This window comes from Ochotona princeps, chromosome 15, assembly GCF_030435755.1.
Source record: "Ochotona princeps isolate mOchPri1 chromosome 15, mOchPri1.hap1, whole genome shotgun sequence".
In the NCBI taxonomy this organism is placed as follows: domain Eukaryota; kingdom Metazoa; phylum Chordata; class Mammalia; order Lagomorpha; family Ochotonidae; genus Ochotona; species Ochotona princeps.
Window position 1 is genome coordinate 49,203,828 of NC_080846.1, and position 17,241 is coordinate 49,221,068.

Below are 17,241 nucleotides of genomic sequence, written 5' to 3' on the forward strand. Positions count from 1 at the left end.
TCAGCTGTAAACTGCTGATGGTGTGGGCAGCTCTGAAGGTGTAGGGGTAGGAGGTACATGGAAACCTATGCACTTCTGCCTGATACTGCTGCTAACCTGAAAGCAGGCATCTGAAAACACACAACTGGAGGATAAAAAAAGAAAGGGAATCAAAAGGAATGGAGAATGCTTATAGGAGCTTTGGGATTGCACAAAAAGAAAATGTCTGAGTTATTGGGCTTCAAGCTACTGGAGTTCCCTGAGTAAAAGAATGACTTGAGAACATTAAAAGAAAGAACAAATAGAGATAACAGCAAATAATTTCTCAAACCTTGAGAATTATACAATTCTTCAGATACAGGAAAGTCAAAGTTTACCTGTATATTTCAAGCCAATCCACCTCTAGTGAAGCTCTCCAAGTTAAAGAGAAGGTTCTCAAAGCTGCAGGAAACAAGAAATAAACAAAATGTAACTGAGTCACAATTTGCCTGGCCACAGATGTCTCAGCAGAAACTATATGTGCTAAGAGGGAGCAGGCAAGCATTTTTTTTTTTTAAGATTTTATTATTATTGGAAAGCCGGATATACAGAGAGGAGGAGAGAGACAGAGAGGAAGATCTTCCATCCGATGCCTCACTCCCCAAGTGAGCCGCAACGGGCCGGTACTGCGCCAATCCGATGCCGGGACCATGAACCTCTTCCGGGTCTCCCATGCGGGTGCAGGGTCCCAAAGCCTTGGGCCGTCCTCGACTGCCTTCCCAGGCCACAAGCAGGGAGCTGGATGGGAAGTGGAGCTGCTGAGATTAGAACCGGTGCCCATATGGGATCCCGGGGCCTCCAAGGCAAGGACTTCAGCTGCTAGGCCACGCCGCCGGGCCCAAGGCAAGCATTTTTATAACACTGGGGCCAGCACAGTGGGCTAATCCTTCGTCCTGCAGTACCAACAACTTATATGGGCACCAGTTCGTGTCCCAGTTGCCCCCACTTCCCATACAGCTTCCTGATTATGGTCTGGGAAAGCAGTAGAAGACAGCTCAAAGCCTTCGGATCTTGTACCTGTGTGAAAGACCCGGAAGAAGCTCCTGGCTTTGTATTGCTTCAGCCTTTGTGGCCATTTGGGGAGTGAACTAGCAAATGGAAAACCTCTCTCTAATTCTCATCTCTTCTCTCCTTCATTTGCCTTTCAAATGAAATAAATAAATACAAATATTAAAAGTGTTTTTAAAGATTTGCATTTTAAAAAAAGTACTGAAAGAAAAAAAAAATGCAGCTAGGAACACTACACCCAGAAAAGCCATCATTCAGTGATAAGGAAAAAAGTAAATCTATTTTTAAAAAGAAATGAGTGTAAGAAAGTCCAGAGGAAAATCAGATAATTAATTTATTATTTGATTAACATAATAAAGTTAATTAGAGAAAGTTTTGCATAATTCTATCTGCTTTAAAAATACTATTAGCTGGTTTTATAAACTTAGCAACATTTGTGCAATTCTCTACTCATCAGTTTTCTTCTTTCCTAAGTGAGAATTGCAGTTGCTCCTTGATATCCATAGGGAATTGGTTTTAGGACTCTCCTCAGATACCAACACCCATGAATGTTCAAGTTCCTTCCATAAAATAATGTAGTATTTGTATATAACCTATTGTATCATTTCATATACTTTAAATTATATGTGGAATTTGCATAAGACCTAATACAATTGAAACAATGTATAAATATCTGTTTTCTGGAATAATTGCATGAAAAAAAATCTGCTTATTCAAAACATTTTTTCCCAGTATTTTCACTCCATTGTTTGTTGAGTTCACAGATGTGGATAGAGGACAACAGTGCAGATTACCTTAAAAACTGTGTAAGAATGAACTCATGCCATCCATACAGAGTGGTAAGAATAGTAGGTGACAAACAACAAATGTTCAAAACCTATTTACAAGCAACAGAGAGCTGTCATCCCCACTCTCACCTTTATTGTCATCATCAATGTAATTACTTCCTGCCCTTCCTTTCTCTCTCTTGCTCACAAATTCTCTCCCTCGTACTCCCCTTCTTTCTTTATTTTTACAGATAACTTATTTTTTTTAAAGATTTATTCATTTTTATTGGAAAGCCGGATATACAGAGAGGAGAGACAGAGAGGAAGATCTTCCATCCGATGTTTCACTCCCCAAGTGAGCCGCAACGGGCCGGTGCTGCGCCGATCCGAAGCTGGGAACCTGGAACCTCTTCCAGGTCTCCCACGCAGGTGCAGGGTCCCAAATCTTTGGGCCGTCCTCTACTGCTTTCCCAGGCCACAAGCAGGGAGCTGGATGGGAAGTGGAGCTGCCGAGATTAGAACCAGCGCCTATATGGGATCCCGGGGCGTTCAAGGAGAGGACTTTAGCCGCTAGGCCACGCCGCTGGGCCCTAGAGATAATGTATTTTAAGCTTAGAGTAAAAAACATTTTACAGTAAAAATGTTTAATGCTTCACCAAATAAGGGTTACAAGAAAAAACCAAAAAGCCCTAGTTTAGAGGGAATATAAGCACCAGCTATAAACAGCAATTGAGTGGAAAAATGGCTTACATTGATATTTCTCCTAATATTAAAAGGAAGCATTTCAAATGGGTGCACATTATGAAATGATATGAGCAGATTTCCGTGAAATGCTCACTGGAAATGAGAGTGAATTCAGTGAACACTGTTTTTGTTGCCTGAATCCCATAATATGTGGCTTTGTGTTCAATCAAGTTTCCTATTAGTGTGTCTAGGAGGCAACAAGCAAAGTCCAAGTTGGTGGCGTCCTGCCAACCATGTGGGAAGACATCAATTGAGTTTTGGGCTCCTGGGTTGGCTTGACTCTCTCAAGCTGTAGCAGGCATTTCAGAAATGAACTGGTGAAAGGAAGATGTCTATCTCTTTTATATGAAGCAAATAAATCTTAAAACATGAGAAAATGGACTGTAAAATTGTAATCACGGGAATTGTATTTAGATTCATTAATGTTAGAAGAGGCAAGGGATGACTTCTGTCAAGGCCTCAAATGGGACTCTTTTTGCCTGAGGTTGATTCATAGCATATTTCAGTTTGAAAACTTTCTCTGGGGCTAGCAGTGTGGTGTGCTAGGCTAAGCCTCCACCTTTGGTTTTTTGTTTGTTTGTTTTTTTTTTTTTTTTTTGTAAGCCTCCACCTTTGGTGGTAGCATTCCATATGGCACTAGTTCCAGTCCCAGCTGCTCCACCTCCAATCCAGCTCCCTGCTAATAGCTTGCGAAAGCACCAAAGGGTGGTCCTTGGGCCCCTATACCCACCTGAGAGACTTGAAGGAAGTTCCTGACTCCTGGCTTTGGATCGTCTCAGCTCCAGTCATTGCAGCCATTTGGGAAATGAGTCAGTAGATAGAAAATCTCTCTCTCCCTCCCCCCTCTATTTTTCCTCCTTTCTGTAACTCTTTCAAATAAAAAATAAAAACCGTTTTTAAAATTCTCTGACTCATTTTATCTCATGGTTATTCCAATGATTTCAATGCTCATCAACAGTTTTCTTTGCAAATTTACATATTGAAGGTCTGTCTAATATTTCTATTAGTGTCTCTATTAAAAATGTGCTGATAAACCTCAGTCAATATCGAGCTAAGAAGTATTTGCTTTGATCATACTTACTTGAACAAAAGTATTGTTGAAATAGAAAAGAATGAACTAAAACTACATTAGCTAAAATAGGGAATACCAGAGGAATGCAATGTTGACTGATAAATTTCAATTTCTATTATTATCCTGTTTGTTTTGATCTTCCTGCAAGACAGAAACTGACCACAGTGTTGACATCATCATTTTGGTGTGCAGACATTATTTATCAGCCAGTAATATATTTTATATCAATTGGTGTACATGGTATCTAAAGTAGAAAGTATAATCTAAGAAGATAAGATAGTAAATTCAAAAATTAGAATAAATATGAACATAAAGATGAGTGAGAAATTGACAGAAATGAAAATAATAAGGTTAATAAATATGACATTTGTGTGAATAATTAAAATCACTCTTAATCTATGTGTCTGAAATGAGAATTCTTGGATATGTGATTAATTATTTCAGGAGAAGGATAATAACGGGTGGGGTACTTATGAGATACAGCAAAGGCAGGATTAAGAGGGACATTCATAGCAATTATTGCCTATAACATAAAATCACAAATTCATCAAATAATTAATCTATGAATATATCTCAAGGGCCTGGAAAAACAACAACAAACCAACCCAAAATTTAATAGGAAGAAAAAAATGGTTAAAATTAGATAGCAAATAAAATTAAAACAAAAAATGATACATAAGATCAGTGTTTGAAGAGTTGAGGTTTTTTTAAAAATAGGAAATTGGTACGCCATTAGCCCAACTAACAACAACAAAAAAGGGGCTTAGAAGGCTCAAATAAATAAATCAAAAATGAAAGTGGAAATATAACACATACCTCAGATATATAAAGAATCATCAGTAATTACTACAAATAGTTGTGTGACAAAAAATTGAAAAATCTAGAAGAAATGGATAGATTTGTGGGCACATAAAATATACCTAAAATGAGGCATGATGACATAAAAAAATTAAATAGACCAATAACTAGGATGAAGACTGACTCGATAATAAACAGCCTCCCAACAAAGAAGATCTTGAGACCACATGGTTTCACTGCTGAGTTCTACCAAACTTTTCAAGGACAAATTCCAATTTTTCTCAAATTATTTGAAATGGAGAAAATCCTTCAAATTCCTTCTGTGAAGTCAGCAACACTTTATATTCCAAAACCAGAAAAAGATACAACCAAGAAAGAGAACTACAGATCAATATCCATAGTGAATATAGATGCAAAATACTTAACCAAAGGCAAGCTCATTGAATCCAATAATAATATCAGAAATATCGCTGGATCAAATGTAATTTAACCATGGTAAGGAGGAATGTCTCAACATATGGCAATCAAAAAACATGATACATTATATGAACAAACTGAAGAATCTGATTACTCAAATAGATGCAGAAAAAGCATTTGATAAAATACAATATTCTTTTATGATTAAAAAAAACTTAAGCAAATTGGGAATAGAAGAATCATTTCTTCACACAATCAAGTTAACATATGTAAAATTGATTCCTGCTTTGGTGATGGTGACGGCTGGCTCATGTGAGCCTGGCGGGGTGGGGGGTGCTTGCAGGGGGCCAGGGGGATAGTGCTGCCAAGGGCCTGCAGGGCCCTGAGGCTTCACATTGAGGCAGACAGAGTGAGCAGACAGGATTTCTCCAGGTGCTTGGTCCTGGTCAGGGTGTGGGGAAGTGAATGGAGAGTCCCAGATTAGCATGCTGGCCTAGTGGGCTGGTGAACTGGACTTGGGGAACATTGAATGGGTCTGAATCTTAGGTGTGTGGAGGGATATGGTTCCAGGCCAGCACACATGCTATGAGATGGAAGGCTGGGCTGGGGAACCCATGCACTCCCAGGCACAGGGAGTGTGGATTGGCCAAGGAAAGGAGGAGGGGATATAGGAGAGGGAGAACCACTGAGGGAGTATGTGGCAGGTGAGGCATGACTTCTGAGAGACTCTGAACAGTAAGGCCAACTGTACTCACAGGTAAGCAAGGCGGCTGAGACTGGGCAGTTTGGAGGGAGAGGCCAGAGGACCTTTATGGATCTCATGGTGCTTTATGGCCATAGGTCCTCAGACTGATGCACTAGCTCACATAAAGACCTGAGCTGGGCTAGTTAGCATGGACCACAGCTGACCACCACTCACTGGTGCACACTAAAGCTAGGGCTGAGACCCTACCTGGCAGGGCTAGACCACAGTATCTGCCAACAAGTGTTGGAATAGAGGACAGGTCACATTATGATAGGCCATGACAGTAACCAGCATGTGAAAGAACCAGGTATGGGGACAGATTCTATGGGAGATATGTGAGCTCAACCCTGTTGAACTTCAATTTCTCCTGGTTAGTTTAAGAGCTTGGGTGGTGATGGGTTGAGCTAGGCATGAACATGGAACCCTCCGACACTCATGGATACTGAGGGTGGGTACAGGCCAGGCAGGTCCAGGCTGCAGCACCCACAGGTGTACCCAAGAATAGGGTGTAGGGTGGACCAGGACACAATATCCACTAGCTCATACAAAGGCTGGGATGGAGGGGTCAGAGTAATGACTTTCTTAGGCAAATGGACCAAGCCAGCCATGGTAGCTGAAGCTTAGACTGGCAGGTCTCTCTTCATTTCTTTCTCTTTGCCTCTTCTTCTCTATGATATTTTTGAAACCCATACATACATTTCCATGGTTTTAAAAGCAATTCTTTGCACTAAGACAAAATTATCTTTTAATACAATTTTCATGAACTTTTAAATGTAACTTAACATATTACTTTGTAAAAATGACCATTCTTGGGCTTGGAGTGATAGCCCGACTGGCTAATCCTCCACCTCCAAGCATTGGGACACCATGGGTTCTGGTTGGTATTCCGGCTGCTCTGTTTCTCCTTCAGCTCCCTGCTTGTGGCCTGGGAAAGCAGTCGAGGATCACCCAAAGCCTTTGGACCCTGCATTCACATGGGAGACCCGGAAGAGATTCCTGGCTCTTGGCTCCAGATTGGCTCAGTACTGGCGGTTGTGATCACTTGGGGAGTGAATGATTGGATGGAAGATCTTCTTCTCTGCCTCTCCTCCTCTCTGTATATCTGACATTCAAATAAAAATAAATAAATCTTTAAAAAAATGTTTGATTTATTTGAAAGTCAGGGATAAAGAGAGAGAGAGAGAGAGAGAGAGAGAGAGAGAGAGAGGGAGGAAAAAACTGAGAGAAAGAGGTCTTCCATGGTATGGCCTCAATGGCTGGGATTGGAGCAGATCAGAGCCAGCAGTCAGAAGTTTATTCTGGGTTTCTCATGTATTTTTAACTTGCCTGCTTCTCTGAGAGTTGCTCACTACTCAGCTTCCCAAAGGCATGACCTCTTGATATGAGCATTTCCAAAAACAAAACCAAGTTTAGGTCCCAGAAATCCCCAGTAGTCAGCATTTCTGGACATTGCCAAAACTATAAAAGCTTACACTTAAGTTTTATTTTTTATGTTAGAACACTAAAAAAATTTTTGCAGTGTGGGTGTTCATATGGATGCTTGTAACACCAGTTTCCTGCTGCCAGGGCCACAAGACAGGAAGGGAGTGTTGCAGGTCACATAATTTTGTTGGGGATATACACATATGTTTAAATCCGCCTGCTAGAAATAGTAAACTAGCTTTTTGGCTAGATTCTTACTGACATGCAGAACTTATGTCCTATTCTGGCATTCCAATCTCATCATAGCATCAAATGACTAAATGTTACAGGTAGCATAACCTTCATTTGGGTGGATCTGTGAAAAAAAAACCCAGGGTCATGGCACACCTACTTCTAAGGGCTAAATAAGCGGGGAGATATTTCATGTTGAATGAATGAATACTATGAATACTATGGAAGAATAGGAAGAATGAATACTATGGGATTTCAAAAACTTCACAGAAAGTGAAATTTAGAAATAGGCTTACTTTGGTGTTGAAAAATTGGAAATTCCTGCATTTTTTAAGTCATATATATTTCCCATGAATTTTTTTTAAAGATTTATTCATTTTATTACAGCCAGATATACACAGAGGAGGAGAGACAGAGAGGAAGATCTTCCATCCGATGTTTCACTCCCCAAGTGAGCCGCAACGGGCCGATGCACGCTGATCCAAAGCCGGGAACCTGGAACCTCTTCCGGGTCTCCCACGCGGGTGCAGTGTCCCAATGCATTGGGCCGTCCTCGACTGCTTTCCCAGGCCACAAGCAGGGAGCTGGATGGGAAGTGGAGCTGCCGGGATTAGAACCAGCGCCCATATGGGATCCCGGGGCGTGTTCAAGGCGAGGACTTTAGCCGCTAGGCCACGCCGCTGGGCACTTTCCCATGAATTTTTAAGACGTTTGTATTGTGAAAATGTCAGTGCTACCAAAATTAATCTCCAGGTTCAAAATGCTTTGAAAACCCATAGTTTTGAGGCTATCAATAAACTTACTCTAGGACTTCTCTGGGGCTCCACTGAATCATCCAGAAAATACTGGAGGACAGCGAACTTGGAACACTTATAACAACCCTGTTTCAAAACTTACTAGAAAGGTACGTTAGTCATGGTAGTGTTATACTGGAGAAAGAACAGACAGGTCGGTAAAACAGAATACAGTACAGAAATAGACCAGCGGAAACATGATTGGCCTACACTTGACAAAAAAACAAAGACAAAATAATGGTGCAAATATTGTGGTTACCATAAACGGTATTGAGGCATCTGGAAAGGGAAAGCTGTGGGAAAAAAAGGATAGATAGACAGATCTTACATTCTTACAAAAATTAACTAAAAATGAATCATGGACTGAAATCCATGCTCTGATTGTTGAGACATACTGTAAAGGCATGTGGTTTAGAGAATACGTTAATGGAAAATGATAGTCATTCATATAATTAATACACTGATGTGTTTGTTCATAAAGCAACACTAATAGAACCTGTTATCTTTGGGGTTATTCCTTTCAAAATATAAATGAAGATCCACTACATACTAAAACACGAAACCAAAGCTGTTTCAGAAGAGAACATTCACCATGAAAGCACGCCATGGGAAACAGCTACGCTAGAACAATCACCAATTCAAAGCAGTGGAGAAAGGAAAGAGGAAGCAAAGATGTTGGGTATATTTAAAATCATGAAAGTGTTTGTTGTTTTTTTATTAATAAGATTTTCCATTGAAGATTTTGAATGAAATTAGTATTTTTACACTCATTGACTTAAATAAAAAGTCAGATTCCACTGACGTGTTGAGTAAATGATTTATAAGGAGCGGGTCTTTGGTGCTGTAGTGGAGACATGGCCTGGAATGGCTAGGTTCTGTTCAGAGTGTCGGGGTGCCAGGCCTGGCCTCTTCTTCCAGTTCCCGTTTCCTGCTAATGCACATCCCGGCAAGCAGCAGAAACAGCTCAAGCATTTGTGCCACTGTCACTCCTGTGGAGACGTGCAGGCGAGGGGCCAGCCCTCACTGTTGTGGGTATTGGGACGTGATCCAAGATTCTCACTCTACCTCTCTCTCTGTCCCTCTCTCCCTCTTTCTTTGTCAAGGAAATAAGAAAAAACTTAAACATTCCATAACAATACAGAACAAAGACCAGTTTCTGAATTTTGACTGTGATATTGCATATTTATTTATTTTTTAAAGATTTATTTTATTTTTATTGGAAAATCAGATATACAGAGAGGAGGAGAGACAGAGAGGGAAGATCTTTCGTTCGATGATTCACTCCTCAAATGGCTGAAATAGCTAGAGCTGAGCCGATCTGAAGCCAGGAGTCAGGAGCTTCTTCTGGGTCTCCCATGTGCCTGCAGGATCCCAAGGCTTTGGTTCATCCTCGGCTGCTTTCCCAGGCAACAAGCAGGGAGCTGGATGGGGAGGTAGGACTGCTGGGACACGAACCGGCGCCCACATGGTATCCTGGCATGTGCAGCACGGGGACTTTCACCTAGGCTACTGCACCGGTCCTGCTATTATGTATTTATAATATTTTTCTATTTCATCTTGATTTCAACACCAAAGCCATTGATACCCCACAGTACCTAGTCAAAATGTTAAATCCAGTTTCAAATTTATACCTCATTTGAAAGTTAAAGATATCTCTACTTGGAGAAGTTGAAGTGCAGCCTATCAGTAAAATTCACCCAAAAATAAGCCAAAAATTTCCATTCCACATCTTAGCATGAATCACTCTACCATCTGTTCTTTGAAAGACAGAAATCTTGGAATCTTCCTTATCATATTCCTCCCTTTGTCACAAGATTTAACCTTTCATAGAGTGATGACAATTTCACCCCAGAAACCTTGAAAATCCACTTATTTCTATTTTTGGCTGACATCGTCCAAATTACGATCACTTTAGATTCTTTAATTAACCTTCCCATCACTACTAGGATGTATTTCACTGAATCCACTGTAGAGACAGGCTTTTAGTTAATTAATTAATTTGAGAAGCAGAGATGGGAGGAGAGAGTGACAGATGTATATGGCAATATAGAAAGACATTTATTATCTCTTGCTGGTTCGTTCCCCAAATGTTCCACAATGACTAATGCTGTGCCATGGTCAGAGCCAGCACTCAAGATAACAACTCAAGTTTCCTATTTGGGTAGCAGGAATCCAGTTAGACCATACCTCGTATGGTCTACATTGACAGAAAATTGGCACGAAGAAATAAAGCCAGGAATCAAATTCCATTATGGAATATGAACATTTTATCTGCCAGACATTATTATGCTGAGTGTTTTACAAAGTTGATTCCCTTTATATTTCACAATACTATAATGAGAACATTATTGCCTCTATTAGAAAAAATATTATAGTCCTATATTTATGGAGCTTAATTCATAATAGCTAAGATACTGAATCAACACAGATGCCCATCAACTGATGAATGGATTAAAGAAAATGTGGAATATTTTCAATGGATATATACATTGTGGAATACTACACAGCTGTATAAAAGAATGAACTGTTTGTTGCAGCAAGATGGGTGCAACTGGGAACCATTATGCTTAGTGATATAAGCCAAAAAGATAAACATTATGTTTTTCCTGATTTGTGGTAACTAACATACATACTACAAAAAGTAATATATATAAGCAAAATTGAAATTTTGATTTTGATTATTGCATATAGCTCTTGTCTGTACTCCCAAGGAACAGTGGTTCTTCTGTTAACTACTAATTGAATTCTTCATTTAGTGCAGATTTTGTAATTAAAAATAAACTGAAAGTTTGTTATTGTAGAAATTGAAAGAAAAAATCAAAAAGAAAGGAGGGAGGGTAAAGTGGGAAGTATCATTATGCTCTTAAATTTGTATATATGAGATTTGTTCACTTTTTATAAATTGATTAATAAATTTATATGTATCTAGAAAAGAAGGATAACAAAGTGGAAGTAGAGCGAAGTTAGCAAACTTATCAGTGATTATACTTTGTAAAAGACAGATCCATCCAGCTCTCAGCCTGTAGCCTGGGAAAGCAGTCGAGGATCACCCAAAGCCTTTGGACCCTGCACCTGCATGGGAGACCCAGAAGAAGCTCCTGGCTCCTGGCGGTGGATCGGCACAGTACCAGCTGTTGTGCTCACTTGGGGAGTGAATCATCGGACGGAAGATCTTCCTCTCTGTCTCTCCTCCTCTCTGTAAATCTGACTTTCCATGAAGAAAAATAAAAAGATAGATTCATATTCAAACTAAGCTCTTTTCTCAACTAGTCATTACCTTCATCACTTCGCGGTAGCTGAATGGGACAACCTTTTACTTTCTTCTTAGTGTATTCATGGATTAACATCATTTATAAAACAAGCTCATGTTTTATTTTTAGCTGATTGTTTATAGGAAATAATCTTCGTTGTATCAAGATAAATATAGCAATTAGGCCTCCAGGCACTCCAGGAGGGAATTTGCTCAGGCAAATATAGCAAAAACCAATCTCTTTATTCTTACACATGGGGAAGGCTTCGCAGATGAGTGACTTGAAGTTTGATTTAGTTAAGGTTCATTCAGATTAACCCTGAAGGGAGATGCTGTGGCACAGTAGGAAAGTTGCTGCCTACAGTATGGCAGTGGTTTCTGTCCCATCATTCCACTTCTGATCAAGTTCCCAGCTAATGTGCCTGAGAAAGCAAATGCTTGGGCCCTTGTACCCATACAGGAAACTTGGAAGAAGTTCCTGGCTCCTAGCATTAGCCTCTGGCTTAGCCACAGCTTCTGAGACCATTTGGGGAGTGAACCAACAGCTGGAAAATATCTCTCCCTCTCGCTCTTTCTGTAACTTTAGGTTTCAAATAAATAAAGTCTTTTTTTTAAAAAAAAAAAAACCTAACATGATTTTGCTGAAGTTCGCAGGAAGAAAGTGTCATCTTTGCCATTAGACTTAATTTGGTAAAATATAATTTATGAACTGGTAAGGAGGAAAGAGAGATTTTAGTTATTGCCAAGAGAAAAACACTGTCTAGTCAGTATTAGTAGTGACTTGTTATGATGTTATGACATAGCAACCTGTGATTTCAGCTTAGTAAATTACTGGAATTTTCTGTTGCATGAGACACCAAGTCTGTAGTCCTTTTTCTTTTTCTATCATTTATATACAGTATTTTGAAGTTTCTCATCAATAACTAAAAAGTGACTGTATAATAAATCAAGAACTCTACCGAGTTATTCTGAAATCCTAGAATGTAGAAGTTACTTTTTTCTACATCTTTCTATACTTTTAGAAAAGATTAGTTATTACAGATTTTTTCTTCTAGTTTCACATGTCTTTATATGATTATGCCATTCAGTTATTTTCCCCACAAATTTCATGAATTAATTCTGATAATTGCACTATCTTAGCAAATATTTCATATATAAAATTATCTTTTCAGACTAATCCAATAAAGATTCATTTCATAAAGAATATGTTTATATTATATGACAAATAATTGGCAGTCATACATTTGGTAGCATTCTTAAGTATTTAAACATTCTTGTATGAAATTTCCTGTTTTCCTCAGAGGAAACAACGCAACAAATCACATGATGCAAAAATAATCTTTGTGGGGCCAGTGGGATGACGTAGCACACTAATCCTCCATCTGTGGTGTTGGCATCTCAAGTGGCTACTGGTTTGAGCTTCAACTATTCCACAACTGATCCAGTTCCCTGCTTACAAACTGGGAAAGCAAAGGAAGACGACCCAAGGCTACAAGCCCTTGCACCCACTTGGGAGACCAGGGAGAAGCACTTGGCTCCTGGCTTCAGAAAGACCTCCGTTTTGGCTGTTGCAGCCATTTGGGAAGTGAACCAGCAGGTAGAAGACCTTTCTCTCTCGTTTTCTTCTTCTCCCTTGTAAAAATCTACCTTTCAAATAAAAATAAGCAAATCTTTGTGACAAAATTTCTTGAAGAAAAACTTCCAAAATTCAAGACCAAACTCAATGATTAGTGTCTGAGCATTCTTGCAGAAGGAGATATACAAAATTTCATCTTGTAATTTTTGAATTTAAATTATGCTTAAATAAAATTTACTAAATAGTAAAAAAATAAATAGTATAAAACTATAAATAGTATAGTTTTAGTTTCTACACATGGTTACTATTGCTGAAAAGCTGGTGGACAGTATGTTAGCAGTTATTGGCTAATTTAACAGTATTGATTATTCTGATAATTATGCTAATAATCCAGAATAGGATTTTGTACAGCTGTACATTTTCACCAAATTATACTTGTCTTCAATTTAAAAAATATAATTCATTTAAATTGTTAATTTCCAAATAAATGTTACATAAGACAGGAATAACTATATATATTATATTTGCAACTTACCAGTTAGAAATTTCAATGTGGTTTATTTTACTTCTGAGGGGGTAGAGCATTTACAGGGTCATTAAAAGTTTCCTTCCAGCGACATCTGGTGGACAAAAGTTCAAGTGGCTGGGATCTGTGCAGTGGTGTAACAAATTAATCCTCAGCCTGTAGTGCCAATATCCCATAAGGGCACAGTTCAAATCCCAGTTGCTCCACTTGTGATCCAGACCTCTGCTAATGGCACTGGAAAGAAGTGGAGGGTGGCTCAAGGCATTGGAACCTGCATCCAAATGGAAAACCTGGAAGAAGCTCCTGGCTCCAGCTTTGGACCATCCCAGCTCTAGCCATTGTGACCATTTTGGAAGTGAGCCCAGCGGGAAGACCTCTCTGTTGCTTCTGCTCTCCCTCTGTAGCTCTTTCAAGTAAAATAAGTGGATCTTGAAATTTTTTTTCATGTGACAACATTCGAATATATGTCATGCTTGAACCTTTTTACAATTAAAAAAAATGACAACTTGTGACATTTGTGTTTTCAAGATAATGAGACAAAAGTAATTTTATTAAAACAATTGTGTTGATTTAAATGATTGAGTTTTCAGAGGCATTGGATGATGTGCTGCTTTGCTCCTTGACTTTGTGTTATGCATCTACTGGATGAAGAACAGATCAGAAACAACTTGCCTTTGTATTCCAACTCTTTTCTGACAGTATTTATGAATTCATGGCATCTTCAGTGGGTTACAAGCTGCTGGGGAACTGGAGCAGCTTCTGTCGTGACCATTAAATGACTCCACAATATTTAATCTGCAGTATCTGGATTGTGTCCCCAATCCTCACAAGAGAACCCAGACAACACTACAGAGATACTTTTGACATAAATTAGTAAATTGGATAATTTTGCTTTCATTACATTTGAAACATCCCCCAAATATATTTAATACACAGAAGGGGCCTGTTTTGTTGAGGTTGGCACTGACAAAGGATACTGGGCTGAGGTTGAACACCATTAAAGAAAGTTAAAACCATTTCCATTATCTGTATAGGAAACTTCAGCCAAAGGTCTGGTTTACTCTCAAAGACACAAGGTAGAGTTTTAAAAAGTGAAAGGAAGTCATGGGAAAGGACTTTTTTTCTGCTCAGTATGAGAAAGGACAAGCTTTGTGAGCAGCACATTTTGAAAATGAATTAATTTGCTTCAAATAAAAAAAGGGTACGTCTCAGGTCATGAAGCAACTCAAGTACACACTAGTTGCTCATTCATTTAAAAAGCATGAAACAGAATTAAATTTTGGTTATTCGCTATCATAAATTGTTTTAAAATAGCAACATCTTCTGCATTTGGCTATATTAAAAAAGAGAATAAAATGTAAACCTGAGTTTTCTTTCTCTTCCCTGGTCCTCATCTTCTACTGTTATGTATAACATGGTTTCCAATCTGTGGCTGCATTATGTATTAACAAGAATGCTATACAAGAGAAGTAATTAAACATTTCTTTAGGATTAATTAAGTTCTGTCACACAATCACCTGATAAGCTGTCAGCAAAGCTGAAATTCTGCTATCTAATGAAAAATGAGAAGAATATCTGTCCGCCTTAGAAAATGTTCTTACAATTTAAATAATTTCTTATCATAATTGAAACATTCAAAACCTATGTAACAGTGGATTCTGGGAAAAGTAAATTGAAGTATTTTAATAATAGCTCAACTATTTAGTACCTGGAATTAACCATAATCTAAAAATCTATGAAGTTATATTTTTGGTCAGTAGTTAACATAGGGAAAACATTTTGTTTTTCTTTTCAGTTATTCTGAGGACAAAAGTAAAAAGATTACATTGCACTGTTAGGAGACCAGAGATTCATCATTCTTATTCCTTTGCTTTCCCTTTTCATATTTGCCATTTTGAGTCACAGCAGTCAAAGAATTCTCAGTGTTATCTTCTACACGACAGGAAGAAAGCTTTATTTATTTATTTATTTTGAAGATCAATCATTTCTATTTGAAAGGCAGAACGAGAGAGAGAGAGAGAGAGAGAGAGAATGAATCGTGTATCTGCTGTGCTGGTTCACTCCAAAACAGTAGCAACGGCCAGAGCTGAGCCAGGCTGAAGGCAGGAGCCAGAAGTTTCTTCTGGGTCTCCTACATGGTGCTGGGGCCTAGGGACTTGAGCCATCCTCTGCTGCTTTACCAGGCACATTAGCAAGTGGAAGTGGAGCAGCCAGGACTCAAACCAGCACCCATATGAGATGCTGGCTCTGCAGGCAGAGGCTTAGCCTTATACATCACCACACCCACCCCACAAGAATATTTTTTGTAGCCGCTTCCCAAATGCTATGTATACTTGACAGTACAGGTTGCTTGAAATATGATTTGGGTATTTAATTGATGTCAAGTCCAGAGAGTTCTAATAGCAACATTAATTCATATTGTTGTATTACTGCTGTTAATAAAACTACTAGCTGAGTATAGTGAATTGTACAACATGGTATTTAAGCAAATCAAAAGATAACTATTAAATCTAATCAGCCAAGCAATAGTAACAGATCACATACATGTATAATATCCATGCAACTAACAAGATCTGAATGGAGAACAAATAATAGCATTTTAACTGGATGAAAGAAAGATTGTAACAACTTTATCAAGATTCCAAGGTGGTTGGGTAGGGAAAGTACATGCTGATTTTTGACCAGGGCAAGATAAGAGACTAAAGGCAGAGGAGGTACATTCTAAGGGTATATTTGGAGAGACATTTGCAGGGGAAATTGTACAGGAGGCAGAAAGGCTTTGTGGAGCAGTATAGCAGCACAAACCTGAGAGAGTGAGCACTGCATCCATGACTCCTGCAGCAGGGAGCTGGAGGACACCGCCAATTCTCAGACCACCTTTTCCGTCTTGTCTGGAGCCCTGGCATTCTTTCTCCTCCCCCCGTGATGATGCACAGGGAGAAGGCACCACTGCGGTTGGTGTCTCTTGTGCATCCATTATCAGGGGATTTTATCAGTAGGATAAACACCCATTCCTGCACTGACTTTGGGCTTAAACTAGAGGAATGGCAAGAAGTTGGACACCCCCGTGGCATTGTAGGGCATTCTTATCCTCCAAACCGATCAGAGGCTCCAGGGCTCAAACTGGCAAGGGGGAGCACCCACAGGCAGCTGGCTTTGGGAAGATCTCTGCTCTCTTCATGGATGGAGTGTCCTGCAAGACTGAGTAGATCCTCTGCACTCTGAGGTTGTGGGAGCCTTGTGTGCTATGATTGTGGGAGTTTTGTGACTGCACAACATGGCATGTAGTATAGCTGGGCCCTTTGACAAACTCTGTATCTGTCTGGCTTCAGATGCACAGAGCTCTCTAACTGCTGTGGTGGGTCATTATAGAGGGTTCTGCGCTCACACTGAGGACCCCACAGATTCTGGGTGCTGTTCAGGTGCCTGCATGGGAGAGTACTCACTGTGGACTAACCCTGGGCACTAACCACCTTGGAAGAGAAGAGGTAAGGCTGGGATTATGTTGACAGATGTGATAAAATCTTCCCACATGCTAACAATAGAGCAAATTTACCATTCCCAACTTGGGTATCACCCAGAATTCCTATGACACACTTGAGTACTCATCAGAACTCCCTGGCACCATCCAGTACATGCCTTTGGATAACCACTAAAGGAGTAGATACACCACTAAGCCACAGAGACATAGTTCAGAGATCAGAGCCATCAGAGGAAAAAACCAAGTGTTTTAACAAATGACTAAAAATAAACGCAGAAATACAAGAAACAAGAACACGAAAGCCAGTATAACTCCTCCCACAGAACACACACTTCAATATTGGAATATGAAGAGTTTGATGAAATTCCTAAACAGAAATTCTAAAACATGAT

At 39.4% G+C, this 17,241-nt stretch overlaps 1 protein-coding gene across 1 annotated transcript in view; it reads right to left on the reverse strand.

The window, feature by feature from the left end:
* Nucleotides 1-17,241, reverse strand: part of LOC131481999 (olfactory receptor 9S13-like) — a 37,926-nt gene continuing 20,685 nt past the window's right edge. Inside the window, exon 3 of the mRNA XM_058673139.1 lies at nt 1-124. Coding sequence (XP_058529122.1) covers nt 1-124 — 124 coding nt within the window. The remainder of the gene's footprint in view (nt 125-17,241) is intronic.